The sequence below is a fragment of the Chaetura pelagica genome, unplaced genomic scaffold (assembly GCF_000747805.2).
Source record: "Chaetura pelagica isolate M959 unplaced genomic scaffold, ChaPel_1.0 scaffold316, whole genome shotgun sequence".
Classification (NCBI taxonomy): Eukaryota; Metazoa; Chordata; class Aves; order Apodiformes; family Apodidae; genus Chaetura; species Chaetura pelagica.
The window spans coordinates 1,155,180-1,171,096 of record NW_009953497.1 but is presented as its reverse complement, the minus strand read 5'-3'; the positions used below and the strand labels follow the sequence as shown (position 1 = coordinate 1,171,096).

The following is a 15,917-nucleotide window of genomic DNA, read 5'->3' as shown; positions in this document are numbered from 1 at the left end:
GGGTGGTACAGACGTATCAAAGCATGTAGCAGCATGTGTACTCAGTGAGGCTGGATGCTTAGGACTTTCCTGTGAGCTAGAGGGCTTTATAAGCTTTAGTTAATGGAGATAAATGATTAAACTGACTTCTGACTGTTGCTGTTTTGTTTTTGTACACTCAGGCTCTCACCTGAACTTTCACCGCCTGGTATATGCTGTTGGGATATCCATAAAAGATCGCCCAGGAATGGTGGATCACTTGCTGCCTACTGATGAATCCTTTTCATCTACAAGATCTTCTCTTGGATACTTTGGGGACATGACAGCAGGGGTGAGGTCCTACCAAATGCTGCCCTCTCCCCTGTCAGAGGATGACAGCGACTCGTCCAGCTTTTGTTCTTGTTCCAGCCCTGACTCCCAGGTTCTCAGCTCCAGCTATGGAAGCACGTCCAGTGCAGAAAGTCAGGACAGTATCTTAGACTACTTATTGTCCCAGGCATCTTTGGGGAACACCGCTGCATCATGGTGGGACAAAAGGAGACTTCAGCCAATGGTGAAAGAGGAGTACTTTAGGTTGCCTGAATTTGCCGTGGATATGGAAGACTCTGGACCATTTCAGCCCACGCTTGAAGAAATTGAGGAATTTCTGGAGGAGAACATGGAGTTGGAGCTCAAAGAAAGACCTAAAAGTGAGACCAAGGACTTGAGAGCTTGCAGCCAAGTTTCTGTTGCTTCGCTACAGCAAAAAGACCATATGTTACCCAGCGCTAGTTTAAAAGAGAGTAAAAACGAACAGTTGAGCAGCTCAGCAGAAGGTGGCCAAGCTTCCAATGGTGGAATGTCCCTGGAGAATGGGATACCGGTTATGCTCCAAATTCAGCCTGTACAGGTCAAACAGGAGTCCAACACGAGCCCAAGCTCCCAAGGACCAGCACAAGAGAACATTAAAATTGCACAGCTCCTAGTCAACATCCAAGGACAGACATTTGCCCTTGTGCCTCAGATAGTTCAGTCGTCCAATTTGAACTTGTCCTCTAAATTTGTCCGCATTGCTCCCGTCCCCATCGCCGCCAAGCCAATTGGGCCAGGAGGCATGATCCAGGGTCAGACAGGAATCATCATGGGTCAGAAATTTCAAAAGAACCCTGCAGCAGAACTCATTAAAATGCACAAATGTTCTTTTCCTGGTTGTACCAAGATGTACACGAAAAGCAGCCATTTGAAAGCCCACCTGAGGAGGCATACGGGAGAAAAGCCTTTTGCTTGCACGTGGCCGGGTTGTGGATGGAGGTTAGTATTGGGGTGCAGCACTGCCCTATCCCCCTCCCCCTTTTTAGCTCACTCGGCCTAACCTGCTGAGCAAGTAGGCTTGCACTCTGATTTATAAACTGTTTCTGTTTGCAAAAACTTGGTTGGTTGGTTTGAGAATTAAGATATTTTTCTTCCTGTTAGGTAATCCAGGGGCTTTGATAAATTAAATACCAAAACATCACCTGCTGGCATGAGCTGTTGAAGTGTCTTAGAAATATAAAAGTAGTCCATTGTAATTTTTATTTTGTTCTGAAGAGGGTCAGATTAAGCTTGTTACCACAGCAATGCCTTGTGTTCACACTGGTCTGGTTGCAACACACCAGCTGCAGCACATGCTTGGCTGGTACCAGCTGTGAGAGAACTGGGCGGTTTAGGGCAGAACCCCTGTGGCTGTGCATGGCTCCAACTGCACGGGGCTAAACATGATCCCTGAAGGTCTGGGACAAGCAAGTGTGGTTAAGTACAGTGGTATTCTGTGCAGTTTTGTGGAAAATGTACTCCATCCCACTCCTTCTGGAAATGCTGGCAATGACACTTCAGCGTGCTCTGGGTTTTATTCTCTGCTTCGATTCAGAAAAATGCGTGGGTGCCACTCAAAGTTTCAAAAAGCTGTCAGATGCAACAACATAACCAGAAGGCTGAGTTAAGCATTGCTTGAATGGAAGATTGCAGGTTTGATTGAGCAAAATGTTTTGCAGAGGGTATCTCTGGATTTGTTGTTTGTTTGTTTTTAATACTAGTTGAAAAATTAAAACTTTGTTAAAAAATCAACCTTATGTTTTATGGAAACTTTGGAAGAAGCCTTCCTCCTTCTTTCCAGTTAGCTGGATTACCAGCCTGCCTGCTGGCAAGTGTTAATATACAGCACCACAAATTATGACAGGAGAAAACAAAATCTGAACTCCCTTGTATTAAATTAAACTCAATTTCTTTCAAAGGCCATCCTGCCGAGCTGCTGCGAGCAACGTCTAATGAGGAAATGGGCTGTAATTTTGGGGAACAGGCAGGGTAAAAAGTAACAGGAGGGAGTTGTGTAAAAATGCAAGTATGTGAGACATGCAGTGGTTAGGGGTGGCTGGATTGGTTTGAGGGAAAAGGTCAAAATGGGGCTGAATCCTCTGTTCCCCAGCTGGACCCATTTGAAGTTTGTTTCTTGGCAGAATTGAGGAGATCAATGCTGTTAATGTCTTTGGTGATTTTTGTTTCCCATCTCAGTTCATGGTGGCTTTACAAACTGGCAGGGATTTTCTTTCCTTTTGTGCTGGTGGCACTTCTCCTGAGTGGGATTTGGTGGCTTGCAGCTCAGGATGCACTGAGGTTAAAGCCATGTTATTTAGTTGCTTGGTCCCATGAGCTTTGGTTGCCAGAGTAGGTGAGCACAGGCAGCAGATGTGCCTCCTGCCTGTGCACGTGCCTGTGGGTGTTGTGTTGACTTTCCTTGTGCTGGGATGTGAGCAAAACTTTTTTTTTTTTTTTTTTTTTATGTGACAAATGTATGTGGCACATGAGGGTTTCTCTGATCCATGCTGAGATTTATACCAACACTCCCAGAGGTTTTTGTGGCTCAAGATCAGGAGCCTGAAGTGTTACCTGTGGGTGACCTTCTCCACGTCCATCTTATTAAAGAGCTGATGCTTCCCAGGCTGAAAAGCCAAGGGTTACGTTTAGGAAAAGTATTAAGTGTCAGGGGATGGAGATTGAATTTATGCTGTGGTACCTGGTTTCTCCCCGAATTACAGCGAATGGTGTGGACAAAAAGCAGGATACAGGAGTATAGAGGGCCGAGAGAAGTGCAGGTCCTGCAAACTGGAGCACCCTGAACTTTCACTTTCAGCCAGCCACAACTTTTTAAAAATGAGAAGCCCAACAGGGATGAGAAATTAATTACTGTAGCTATGAGGAGCATGCCTCCTGTCCATAAACAGCTGCCAAAGGGGCTTTTCAAATTGTCTGTTGCTGTTTGTCTTGTTGTATTTCACAGCCCAGGCTGGTACCCCAATCCCCAGCACCCCAAACTTTGGAAGGGCTCTGCCGGGAGGGGGATGTTTCATAGCCAGCAGTTCTCAGCACCAGCTTGGGATTCCTGCACATCCCTTACCCACTGCTCCCACATCAAAGGCAAAACCCAAATCAGCACTGAATTACTCAGTCCCCTTTCATCAATAAACCATGTTTACCTTTTCCAGAAGTTCAGCGAGAGCTGTGATCTCACATGAGTTGAGTCAAATGCATCTGGACTCTGTTTGCTCCCAGGTTTATATGATCTCAAATGAATTTAAGCACTAAACCACTGCTGGGCTCTGCTTGCCCCCCTCTCCCTGCATTCTTGTGCTTGTGTATTTATTTTTTCACCAAAGACACTTAAGATCTAAGCTCACTGAAGATAGCAATTTAAAAAACAAAACAAAGTGTTGCCTAGCACAAAGTGGCTGAGCTGCGGGGGGAGCTAAAGCTTTCTGTGCTCTTGGGGCAGCCTTGCTATGGTGATGGTTCATGCTTTAAATGCACCGAGGTGGGGGTGCGCACACAGCAAACCCTTTTGCCAGCTCCTAGGACATCCAGAGAGCCTCAACGACCTCCTTGGAGGAGGCTGAACTCTGCTAGTTTGTGCCCTTTCTCAGCACTGGGCAAAAGGTGTTTTTAGCAGGCTGCAGAGGTGTTCACAAGTGGCTGGTGACCCGTGGCGTTCGCTAGCCCGTTGTACCGGTGGGTGCGCTGAGCCGTGTCGCGCCAGCTTATACCTTTGGCTCTGCAGCCTCTGGGTAGTGCTGCTCCTGAGACAGCCCCGACCAAACGGCTGAGCCGCAGCACGGGATGGTCCCCAGCAGTTCATAGCATGGAGCAGGAGAAGCTCCCTCTTCCCCACTGCTGGCACAGCAGCATACAAAGCTGTGGTTGTTGCAGGGCCCGGGGGATGAGGCAATTGTGTTTGAATCCTTGCAGGATCCTTGGGCTGGAGGTGCCTCCTGCAGCCAATGCTGCAAGTGACAGGGTGCAAAGCAGCCTCTGGTTTGGTAGGGAGAGTTTAAAGGCTTGCAATGTGTATGGCCGGGAGCGTGTATGGGACTGGATGAGTGTGGGGAGGACCATGCATGAGGCAGGTCAGGACAAGTGTCCCACGCTGGCCTTCTTTGATGGTGCTATGCAGAGGGGTTTGCAGATGAGCAGAAGTGCAGCTGTAACGTAGCAGTGCTTTGGGGATGGGCAGGATGAATCCAGAGCCTCCTCTCCACTGCATAGGAGAGGTACAGCCTGGGTCAGTGTCAATAGCTGGTGGCTATGGTAGGGACCATGGAGTACTAGGCTGAAGCCTTTTGCCTTTCTTGTCCTGTGAGCAACATAGCAATGTCCTCATATGGCCGGGAATCACAGGACACATTCTTACACATCAGGGAGCTCTAGGATTTGTTTCCAGGGGAGATGTAGCTACAGGTCCTTTGGGATCCCACCAGATGGATGGAGACTCTTCTAGTTGCTGTGAAATTGCCCACATCCCTCATCCTTCTTTTGAAGGAAGAATCCTTTTAGAGATGGCAATGACTTAGGATAGTGAGGTGCTCCTTGGGAGTACCTTGTTTTTGTTTGAATTTGGCATTCCACTGTAGATGATTTGCATTTTTCTTGGGGTGATCTTAGTGCTTAGAATGTGCTGCAAATATCTCGCTGCAGAGCCAGGCCACCAGATCCTCCCGGCTTCCTTGTCCTAACCTTTGCGTTGTTTTTTTGTAAACACACTGACAGCTCGAGGTTTATTTCTGTGGGCTCTGTAAGTTGATCTTTCCGTGACTGCTGGGGAACAGTATTGCAACATTCCTGCCTCTTCAACTAAGGACATCGTTATGAGGCAGAATGTATTTTTATCGGATGAACTCATCCAAGCTCCTGGGGTATGAGCAGAGCTGCTCATTCCTGATATGCTCCTCTTTCTCCTCCACCATCCATGCACTCCCCATCAAAATGCACTTGTGGAGCTCTTGTGCAGGATTAGGCGTGTGCATGGCCAAGGACCTGGGACAATGCAATCTGGTCACATCTGGTTTTACTCCTCTGGGCGATAAACCCATATATGAGAGGACAGCTCTTTGCAAAGGTGCTTTTCCCTCTGCTCCCTCTTTTCCCTGCATGTGGTTGCCACCACTGTCAACAGGTCCATTCCTTGTCCACTGCTGAGTCTCACTGAGGAAGTCTGCACAAGCAACATCCTGCCCTCTCCAGAAAGATGCTTAGTCCCACTAATCTGTAGCTCTACAAGAGCCTTCCTCCAGGGATGCAGCTCTGGGACTAGCTCACTGCTAAAGACCCCAGAGAAATCCCTGGCCCTGCTGCTCCCAGGCCTAAACTGTGGTTTTGGGAAGCCATGGCTGGCATTGCTAGACAAAGCGAATGTACAAGTAATAGGGGTGAAGGGAAACCTCTGTCATAGCCTTTATGAGGAAGAAGTGTCCCAGACAATGAAACAGCTTGATGACTCCATTAGGGTATCTGCATAGGGTTCTTCATGGTGAATTTCACTCTTTCACTTTGAGAATACCAAAGCAAGGAAAGGGAGAAAAGCAAGAGAATGGATGATGAAACGTCCCCTAGAAATGCTCCTGGGAGAGATGTGTCCATACAACACCTTACTCATGGGAGCACCTGCATCCACTTTACACTGGCTGTGGAGGCCTCTCTGGGTAGCATCACTGAGCTGAAAAGCTGGACGAACTGAGGAAACCATTCCCAGCTTTCCCAGTGCCTGCACCCTCTTCCTCAACTGACAGTGGAAGATCAGAGCTAATTAAAACCTTTATGTGGAAACTTCTTTTTCTTGCATGAAGGACTTATTCATAGCAGCCCAGTGGTCCTGTTTTCCCTCTTTCATAAAAATAGTGTATTCACTCTGTTGGTGATGTGATATTTTGCTCCAGAAGGGCACATTTTCCTACATGTTCTTTCCCCCATTTATTCAGCTAGTGCCCATGACTTCATTTATTTATTGTAAATAAACAGCTGATACCATTTCTTGCAAGCTCTCTTTCTGTGCCTCTCTTTGTTAGTGGTCTGGCAACAAAACACTTAATTGCCCTTTGTCAGGCAGCAAATTTTTTGTACCCATCTGGACAGGACTGTTTCAGTGTGACATTATTAATTAACCCTGTGGCTCCTAGTCATGTCCAAGCTGGAAACAGAGCCAGCCCTGCTGTTAAGACCAAAGGATTAGCTGATTTGAGTTCAGTAAAGCCTATGGGATTCACAGTGGCTATTTGGGGATTTTTCTGTGGAGGTGGAAGGTGGGAAATACCTAAAATTGAAATGACTCTGGGAGACAATTTTGGTAATTAAAGGCTCAATCTGTATTTCAATTTACCCATGAGCTATGTTAATGGCCATTGGGATGCACCTGGATTTCAGCTATTATGGAGATCAGCATCTCTGGGACTGAGATGTTAATGAGCATGAACAAACACCCATTTTTCAGCTGGATCTGGTAAGCCATGTGCCTTCTGGGTAGCTATGTCCAGCTGTTGTCTAGGGTCCATCTCAAACGATGCAATTACTGGATGTCTGTTGTGCTCATGTCAGTGGGAACTTGGAACAGAGCTCACATTTTGGTTGCCACCTCTACTTATGAAGGGTCTGTGCTTGGATTTGCAGGAGAGATGTAGGATGGGCTTTTGAGGGGAGTGTCCGTGCTGGTTTTGTTGAGCTGCACCTGTGCTGTTGGGTTTAAGGCAAAGTTGGTATGAATGTTGCCTCCACACATTGCTCAGAGTCCATGTGGGTTGAGGTCAATAATTGTGCATTCCCATCACTGCTGCTGACTGCCTGTGGGGACCAGACTGGTCCTTTTCAATTTATGTGTTTGGATTTTGCCAGAGGTGGAGAATCCCAGTGGCCTGAGGAGAAAATTCACTGTGAGAGAATTAGCAGTGTAAAAACCCAGTTATGTGAAAAGGCTTCTCTTCTCTTGCAGGTTCTCCAGGTCAGATGAGCTGTCCCGGCACAGGCGCTCCCACTCGGGGGTGAAACCCTATCAGTGTCCTGTCTGCGAGAAGAAGTTTGCTCGAAGTGACCACTTGTCCAAACATGTCAAGGTGCATCGGTTCCCACGAAGCAACCGCTCCGTCCGCTCCGTGAACTGATGGGTCCCGCTTTCCCCTTCCCGCCCAACCATCCCACAACAGCCGACGACAGCACTTTGCTCACTGTCTTTCTAGTGATAATTTATTTGCCTCCACAGAACAGTCAATGCTGTTACTTGATACCACCATGTCTGAGTGTCCCATGTCCTTTAAAGATGATTGGAGAATGAAGTTCTCTTTGGGTCAGGGGAGGGGGCTGCTTCTTCCTTATCATCTTTTTTTTTTTTTTTTTTTTTTAAATGTTATTTTCCTTTCCTTCTATCTTTCCCTCCTTTGCTGCTGCTGCTGCTTCTTTTGGAAATTACAGTGTTTTATTTTTAGCTGTTTTCTGCTGCACAGGAAAATGTAAGAGTTGCTTGCTGCTAGTTAATTATAGCCCTGGCATTCTTTTTGGCTTTGCTCATGTACAGGCCATTCATTGTGAGTTTTTATTAAGCTGCTCTATTTGTCCAGTTTGGAAACAGCAAATTCCTTTTGAAATGAAAACAACTCCTTTGTTTTTGGGTCGCCTGAGCCAAGGATTTGTAGGGGCTGGCCATAGGAGGAGGAATAGTGGGAGTCGGGGACAAGGGGAGGCAAGGCATGGAGAGCACTGGAATGTTCCTCCGCGCCTCTCTGACTTCTCCAGCTCACATTTACCTTTTCCTTGGTTAGGGCTATGTATAAATGTTTATGTATATATATTCATACATACATATATATATATATATATATATATTTAAGCAAAGACATATCCCAGGCAAGTCCAGAAGCTCAGGCTGGGTGAAATGGCTTGGAGTGGAGCCTTTTGGTGTGGCTGAGCACGTACCATGTGCATGCTTCTCCCTTCCCGCGCTGCTGTGGGGGCGAAAGGATGCCCACGTGTCAAAGGAAATGCTGCTTTCCTTTGACTCTGGTTTGCAGCATCCATTGTCTTTAGCAGAAGAGCTGTTGTTTAGTGTGCAAAGCAGCAGGAAGCCATTGGTGAGAATGGCTGAGCTCTGCTCCTGTCCTTTTTTTGTGTGATCTTGGGGGTTAAACCAGAGCGCCAGCCCTGGAGGTGTCCGTGGTGCTGCTGAGCATCCTGAAAATCCAGCGCTGCTCAACACGTCGCTGTCTGGAGCCGAGTCTCCATTTGTGCCCTGGCCAGGAAGGTCCTGTAGGATGTACCTGTACCCAGGAGAGGGTGGGAGGCATCATGGCCTGGTGGGACAGCACGCTGAGATCTTCTGTTCAAGGGTGATCTTCAGTGCTAATCCTCTCCTTACCGACAGCCATGTCAGAGCTCCACGCAGCTGGGGTGGGCGAATGGGTGAGAACAGTAGCCAAATGAAACAAATTCATGTGGTATCTGGCTAAGAAGGGAATTTAAACAAATAATCGGTTGGTAGCAGGCGAGTGATTTTGTTTGCGTTTCTTCCTCTTGCTTTGTTTTACCTTTTGAACTCTGGTGATCGTAAGAAGCTCTAGAAGAACAAGGAATTCAGTAATTAGAAATGATTTTATAACGTGTTGCATTTCCTCTCCATTTGCAGACAGTGTCTGTTTGTCTTTTTGTTGTCAAAATGGGAACTAGGAAACTGGGATTCTAGCGCTAGGCAGAGCAGGGGCCCGCGCTGAAGCCAATGCATTCCTTTTGTCCTCTAGAAATTAATATAAGTGAACTATCTTCTATTGACTGGTTTATATCACATCCTATGAATGTATGTAAATAAAACTGTACATAGATGCATATCTATATAAAATATCTTTTAATAACATATCAAAATTTGTGTAAATTTGAAACAAAAATACCTATAAAGCCAGTGTACATAAGTTACAATTCTGTATATTTTCTTTTGTTCTTCATAAAAATATATTTACTTTGACAATAAAATGAAAATGGAAATTTTAATTCCCTCCTTGGAATTATTTTTAATTAATTTCCTTTGCTCTGTAACCAGGACATTAGTGCTTTACATTTTTATTTACCTGGCTGTAACTTTTCAGGTGCTGAGTAAGAGCAAGATAATGCAACAGATCTAAAGTTGCCTTCAGAAGCTTTTCTCATCTGAGAAAGTTCTTGGGAGGAGCAAGATGGTTCAGCCCTTCCTTCAGTGGAGCCCTCCCGCCTCGCGTAGCAGCCACACGAGGACCCGAATGCCTTCTGTGGTTTCTGACCACCATGGAACAGATCTGCAGCTGCAGTAAAACTGTGGTTAAAACATTAGAGCAAGCAGGTTTGAGGAAATTCAAGCTCTAGTGGTTAGTGTGAAGGAGGAAGGGCTTCAGAGGCTGCTTGAGACTGGCAGTGACTCATTGTGTGACCCAGGACAAAGGATTCAATTGCCATGGGCCAGTTTCATTTCTTGTAAAATGGGGTTAATAATGCATTGTGGTGATACTGTAGGACTTAATTTATGTTTGTGCCTTGGATGGAAGGAGCAAGCAATAAAGCCAGTAGTCAAAGGATTAGATTGTGAAAGAAAGGCTCAGCATGGCAGAGGTCTTGGTGCTAAGGTGCTTTAGTTGGCTCTCCTCCAAATCCCTTGTCTGAAGAGTGATGTGAACAACCTGTGGTATGAAGCATGTCTCAGGACAAGACAATAACCATTGCTTCCCATTCGCAACAACAAGGGCATGAAGATGTTCTTGTGACCTGCAAGCCAGGACATCTCTTGCACTGTGCTTTTGGTTGCTTGGCCTCTTCTGGGAAAAGAAACCAGCAATGTTACTGGTGTCTCCACAGGAGAGTCTGAGTCTCCATGGGAGCAATGGTGCAGTTGGTCCAGATCTTCTCCCACCAAGAATCACTCTGAGACTAATGGGCACTTGGGGATAAAACTCTCTCCCGGCTGAACAGCCACCAAAACCTGCCAGCTGATGAGCCGGGGACCTCCAGACCTCTGATTATTTTTCCTAAAGAACACATATGAGTCTGGCAAGAGGACCAAGGGATGTGGCAGAGTAAGTTCTGTTTAGTCTAGGTTGTTGCTACCTCCTGAGATGTAGCCTGAAGACCAGAGTCCTAAGGACAGATGTTTAAAGAGTGCTAGTAGCAGCTTTCAAGCTGTAATTAGCAAGCCTGCACCAAGAGGATCTCCGATTCCCTTCTGTTCTCACCCTATCGACATCATGTATTAAACCAGCTGCTTTATTTTAACCAGCATCTCAGTCTCCTCCCCATCTCATCTGGAGTTCTGATATTGCTGTAACATTGGGCAATTCACCCTGCAAGACACTCGGGACAGAAGTTGTTATTTTTCTGCAAGAAGCAATACTTAAAGCTGAAGTGAAGTAATGCAAAATACCTGCTGTGGGAGCACAGCAGTATCTAAGCTGTTTTAGCCTGGAATATTTTCCATGAAATACTTCTTTGCACTTTTTTTTTTCCCTGTTTGTTTTAAATATGGTTTCTGAGTGTGGTTTGTGTGGTTTTTTTCCAATTAATACCTGTAAGGAAATTTAAGTTTATGTGAAAGTTGCAAAATTTTGCTTAAGAGAGAAGGGCCTTGTTTGCTGTGAAAGGAGAGTTAGTTCTGCATGAAAATTAATGAAATTTTCAGAGTTTTTTCACAAAAAGAAGTAGACATTTCAAAAATAGATGTTGGTATTTCTTTTATTTAGAATTACTAGCCTGCCATAGGTCCTGCTGATTCATGAGAAAAATGTGGCCTTGTCTTAAGCCTGATTATTCTTTATCCACCTGAAGATAAATATTTATCTCTAAGTGTTCTGAAGCCACAACTGTAGATGTTTATAGTGTCCCTGCTTCAGCAACTCTGCAAGGCAAAGCACAGCATGGCATCATTATCTGCATAAATCTTATTGACTTGAAACTCCTACAACTGAGTTTCTGAGGTGTGAATGGACACGTGCAGTGTTAGAGCCTTCACATAATGATTGTGATCTGATTCCTAACACCTGCAAGATCTCTTTCAATATCTAAGAGTTCTTACTGGCAATTTTTGGCAGTTTATATTCTCTTCCTCACAGATAAGGGTGAAGGAACAATGCTATGAAAGGTGAGAAGGCATCAGCTGGGGAGATTGTACTCAAGGTATGGATTAAGTGTAAGCAATGAGAGTAAAGTGGTATTTCTGTAAAGTGATGTTTCTGTAAGGTGACCTGACTTCTGTGACCTGTGGCTAAAGCCAGAGCAGGGGAGTGATGTGTCTGAGACTGCAGAGCTATGCAGAGGGGAAACGGGCGCAGAACCAAGGAGTCCCAGCTCTCCTATGCCCCAGACAGTGGCACAGAGCACACATCAATAACACACAGTGGGTTATAGAAGGCCAAGAGTAATAGGACATGTGAGACATGAGATAAGCAACGAAAGGTAAAGACGGGGCATGAGATAAAGTCAGGCTGCTCTGATAACGTCTGCCTTTGGAAAGGATGCCAAGGAGAGAGGACAGAGACCTCACTTGCTGGTGTGTTGCATTTGGGAGTCACTGGGGTGAAATACTCTAAAAAAAAGCCCTGCTCCCCTGACCTGTGTTCCATGGAGGTTTTTTTCCCCTGGCAGTTTGTGAGGGAGCTCAGAGGGCTGCTCCTGTAGAGAGCAAACCAGCCCATCGAGCAGGGGGTTACGATGGAAGGCGGCAAATCTGGCTCCCTGGAGGAGCGCTGGGATTTAGACCCTACAATGTTTGCAACAGTCCCCTTCTTCTTGCCTTCCCCAAGGGGTTGTTTCCATTTAAATCCTTCTGCCGGGAGCCTTCTCCTTGAATGGCCACTATACATTTAATCCAAACAATCAGGTGACTCCAGCACAAAGCCAGTAGGAATAAGCCAGCGTTAATTATTACCCCAGGCCTCTTGGGTTACGTAAGCCTGGATGTGCTGTACCACGGGCTATGGGCTCAGATGTGCCCTCCCTGTCTGGCAAAAATACCAAGGACCTGCCAACACACATAGAAAGCTGTTCAAAGCCAGCTGGGATTTTCCTTCTCCCCTTTTGACAGCACCTATGAAACCTGTTATTCACTCTGTTCAGCGACTGCCATGCTTTGCTTGCTTGTTATTCAGAGATGTTGCTTCTAAAGAATGTGTTGTGCTGAGCTTCCACTGACTTCAGCACAAGCCAAGGACCGTGACTGCCCTGGCTTATCCAGGGAAAAAAAATCCTAGCTAAGGCAGGGACCACAGATTCTGGTGGGTCCTTGAATTCCCTTGCTCATTTCTTCTGGGACATCTGTGTTTTTGTGGCTTTCAGTCTCTTATCCCACATATTTTAGTTATGTTCTTGCTTATTTTTTGAGAGTGGGGGTGTTTGAAGATGTGTGGTGTGAAAAATAGATATTGTGAAGAATCTTTTAGCTCTAACATTTAGTGTGTGTATGCATACAGCTAGAGAGATGGGACTTATGATTTTTCTGGTCAAATTATCCTCTGTCATGAGGTTTGTAGCTCCTCAGTGGTCAGCATTTTACTGGTCTGAACTTCTATCTGCTCTGCCAGCTCAGTGCAGGTCTTCCTCCAGCTGGAGCTGAAGCACATCCTTCCTCTCTTGTCATGTTCCCTACCTGAGCATCACTTTTCTAATGGTTTTATGATAAGGCAAACTCAAATCTCAAGTATATACTTGATCTGAGTTTGGATGAACCTCTTAGCCCTTGGAGAACTCTGCTGTGGAGAGCTTTTATCAGCTCACCTATCCCACCTCATGGCCTTGGTCAGCAGCTTGCTGAACCCCAGCTCACTATTTAAGTGTTCTGTGGTTTAGAGCAACATGGGACAAGGCTCTGGCCATCATGAGCAGAGGGCAGGATCTGCATCTCTGCTGAGTGCAACAAGCTGAGGCATTAAGTAAAATGGCACTGAAATACATGAATGGCAAGTAAACTGCTGGGAAAGCCAGCTCTTCTGCTCGTAGTGGTACACATCTGGTGACTTTTCACCTGCTTATGTTGAAGTTATAGCTGTTCTAAAAGGGAGAGAAAATTGAGGTGAATTTGGCCTGTAGTTTTCTGGAAGGGATCAGAGGAAGGAGCCCTGCTTGCTGGGCAGGAGAAGAGTGGTCAGAACAAGCATGACAGCAGCTGGTGTGTACTGCTCAGCTTTATAGCAGGGGGCTTAGTGACTGATAATCATACGTTGTGCCTTGAACAGTTGGAGATGTAAGAGAAGGGGCTGGAATTGCTTGCTGTCAGTCCTTTGGGTCCCCTTCCTCATATAGGGATACTGCTTTTCTTCTCTTGACTCTGTAGCTGATTCTTGGAGTGACCTCAAATGAGTCTCAGTACTTTCCAAAGCAGAAACGTTATTTATCCATTTGATCCAGATACCGGAAAATTTAATAATTACAAGGCACTCTGAGATCTTCAGTGGAAACATCTATCCAGGAATTGTTTTAGATGTGACTGAGGGTGGAGTCCAGCAACCTACAAAAAAAAAGGTACAAAGAATTACTGTTCTGTATCTAAAAAAGCCTCTGGCATCTGCCTCTCCTATTGAGTCTGACGGGCACCAGCTTAAGCCCTGCTAGTTATTCCAACATTATGGTTGCAAATACAGGGATTGAGCTATTGGCCTGAAAAGCATCCAAGCATTTAGTAAACTCGTCTTCCATAAGTGAAGGAGTGACATGAACGTTTGAGTTTGGCTGTTGACTGCTGACTTTTTCTGAGAAGTCTATAAACAGCAGCCAGGTAGTCTCTCACTTTTTGTTTCTCTGGTGTGTGTTGTTTTTCCATGGACAACATGTCCTGGACCTGAGCGAGTTGGCTGGAGCTGGATTCATTCAGACCCAGTGTCCCTAGTGGCAGATAATGCATCAGGGAGGGCAAAGGGCTTGGAAATTTCGTTAAGTCAGAAGGGCTGTCCTGCAGCTTGAGCTGCTGGAAAAACACCCGCCTGCGCTGACGGGTGCAAGTGGGATCATGGGCCAGTGCCTGTGCTGGACCTTGGCTCTGCTGTGCTGGTTCTCGGGTCTGAGCAGGACACGGTGGCACCGCTGAGCCAAGACGTGGATTTGGGTATCCCAGGGCAGGGCTGAGGCAAGGGGCCCCGTGCTGTAAATGAGATCTCTCTGTTGCAGCTGATGTGGAAATGGCCTCTGGTACGAGCTTGTCCCTTCTAGAAGTGTGAACTGTTATTAGGGAAGATCAGCTTTGGCTGGAAGGGGAGTGTGGGTGACAAGCAAGCTGTCCTCCTCTCAGAAAATGGAGTTAGTTACAGCTGACAAGTTTGCTGGTAAACTCTCCCTCTTGCTCCCTAAGAATTAATGGCACAACTGGAGGGTGTTCATTTACCTCCACCCGGGACCTTTAGTCTCCTCACAGGCTATTCCAACAACCAATAAATAAACACCCATCAGTAACACATTTCCCTTCAAAAGAGCATAGATTTTCTTTGTCACTAAATCTCCTTCTCAAGCCTGAGCACTTACCCCTCACTCAGTGTCACTGCCTTGGACATAACCCAGGTTTGCACATGAGATCAGTGACACCCATGAAAGTTTAATGTGCATCAATCCATGTCATGCCTAAAGGAATGATTAGCAAATTAGAATTGGTCCTGATGACTTCATGTGAGTTACCTGATACCCTGTTAGAGATCCCTGGTGGGTGGAGGACTGTGAATCCCGGGTGAGCTGGAGCCACCTTCTTCACTTTTCTCCTGAATTTTCATGCTGACATTAGTGAAATGAATTAGCTGTGCTAAATTAATAATAATATTTGGCACTTCTCTAGCATCTTCCAGCTGAGGAACAGAACATGCTCCCCAATGGGGAATTAAGCCTTTCAAGTCCCCTGAAGTGTAGTTGTTGCCTTTATTGTGCAAATTCAGTAAAAGGTTTTAAATGATTTGACCAATAGTTCTTGGGGAGCTTGTGGCAGAGCTGTAGAGTGAACTCAAATGTATCAGTTTCTTCTCAGACCCTGGCCTCAGTCACAGCCTTTTCACTTGATGAGATTTTGGGATGTGTACACAGTGATGTACAGATGCAATAAAGTAAATACGGGGAGAGAAGTGTGGATGCTTTCTAGTTTTCTGGAAAGGCTTAAAGCCTGCATGAGGTCAAGCATGAGGAATGACAAATGTGTTCATTTTGCTGCTGCAGCAGGAGTGATGTTGGTGCAGGTGTGTTGTGGCCTCTGCAGCTGCTGCAGGACCTGGGGAGCAGTAGGGGAACAACTTGGCTGTATCTGCTTGTGACTTTTTGAGTCCTTGCAATGGACCTCAGTGGTCTCTGCAGATGGGTTCATGTTCTTCATGTTCTGTGAGGACCATGTTGGCTCCTACAGTAAGCAGCAAGAAGTTCAGCTTGATTGCTTTTTTCTCCCTGACTTTATTGCCCTGTAAAACACTCCCACACTGCTTAATGGTGTGCTCAAAAGGAGGCTGATGAGCAACCTCAGAGGTTTACTTGCACTGAAAGCCAACTTGCACTTTGCAGTACCTTCCTATATATCTACCTATAGTCTTTCCTTCCTTAACTTAGATACTTTCTGCTTACACGTTTTCTCTTCTCAAAAATGTTTGTTTTAACAAAAATGATCAGCTGCTGATGCACTGTATGTGAGCTCTCTATCTAGCTGT

The 15,917-nt window shown here is 45.8% G+C and overlaps 1 protein-coding gene across 1 annotated transcript; it reads left to right on the top strand.

Moving 5' to 3' along the window:
- Positions 1-226: 226 nt before the first annotated feature.
- Positions 227-7,412, top strand: KLF15 (Kruppel-like factor 15). The gene is made up of 2 exons (XM_009999285.1): positions 227-1,269; positions 7,244-7,412. Exons 1-2 carry the CDS (start codon positions 227-229, stop codon positions 7,410-7,412), a joined length of 1,212 nt encoding a protein of 403 aa, XP_009997587.1.
- Positions 7,413-15,917: the final 8,505 nt, after the last annotated feature.

Excerpts from the sequence above, each read along its gene's own strand:
- KLF15 (XM_009999285.1), top strand. The coding sequence starts at position 227 with ATGGTGGATCACTTGCTGCCTACTGATGAATCCTTTTCATCTACAAGA. Across the intron at positions 1,270-7,243 it reads TGGCCGGGTTGTGGATGGAG|GTTCTCCAGGTCAGATGAGC; the intron begins GTTAGTATTGGG and ends CTTCTCTTGCAG.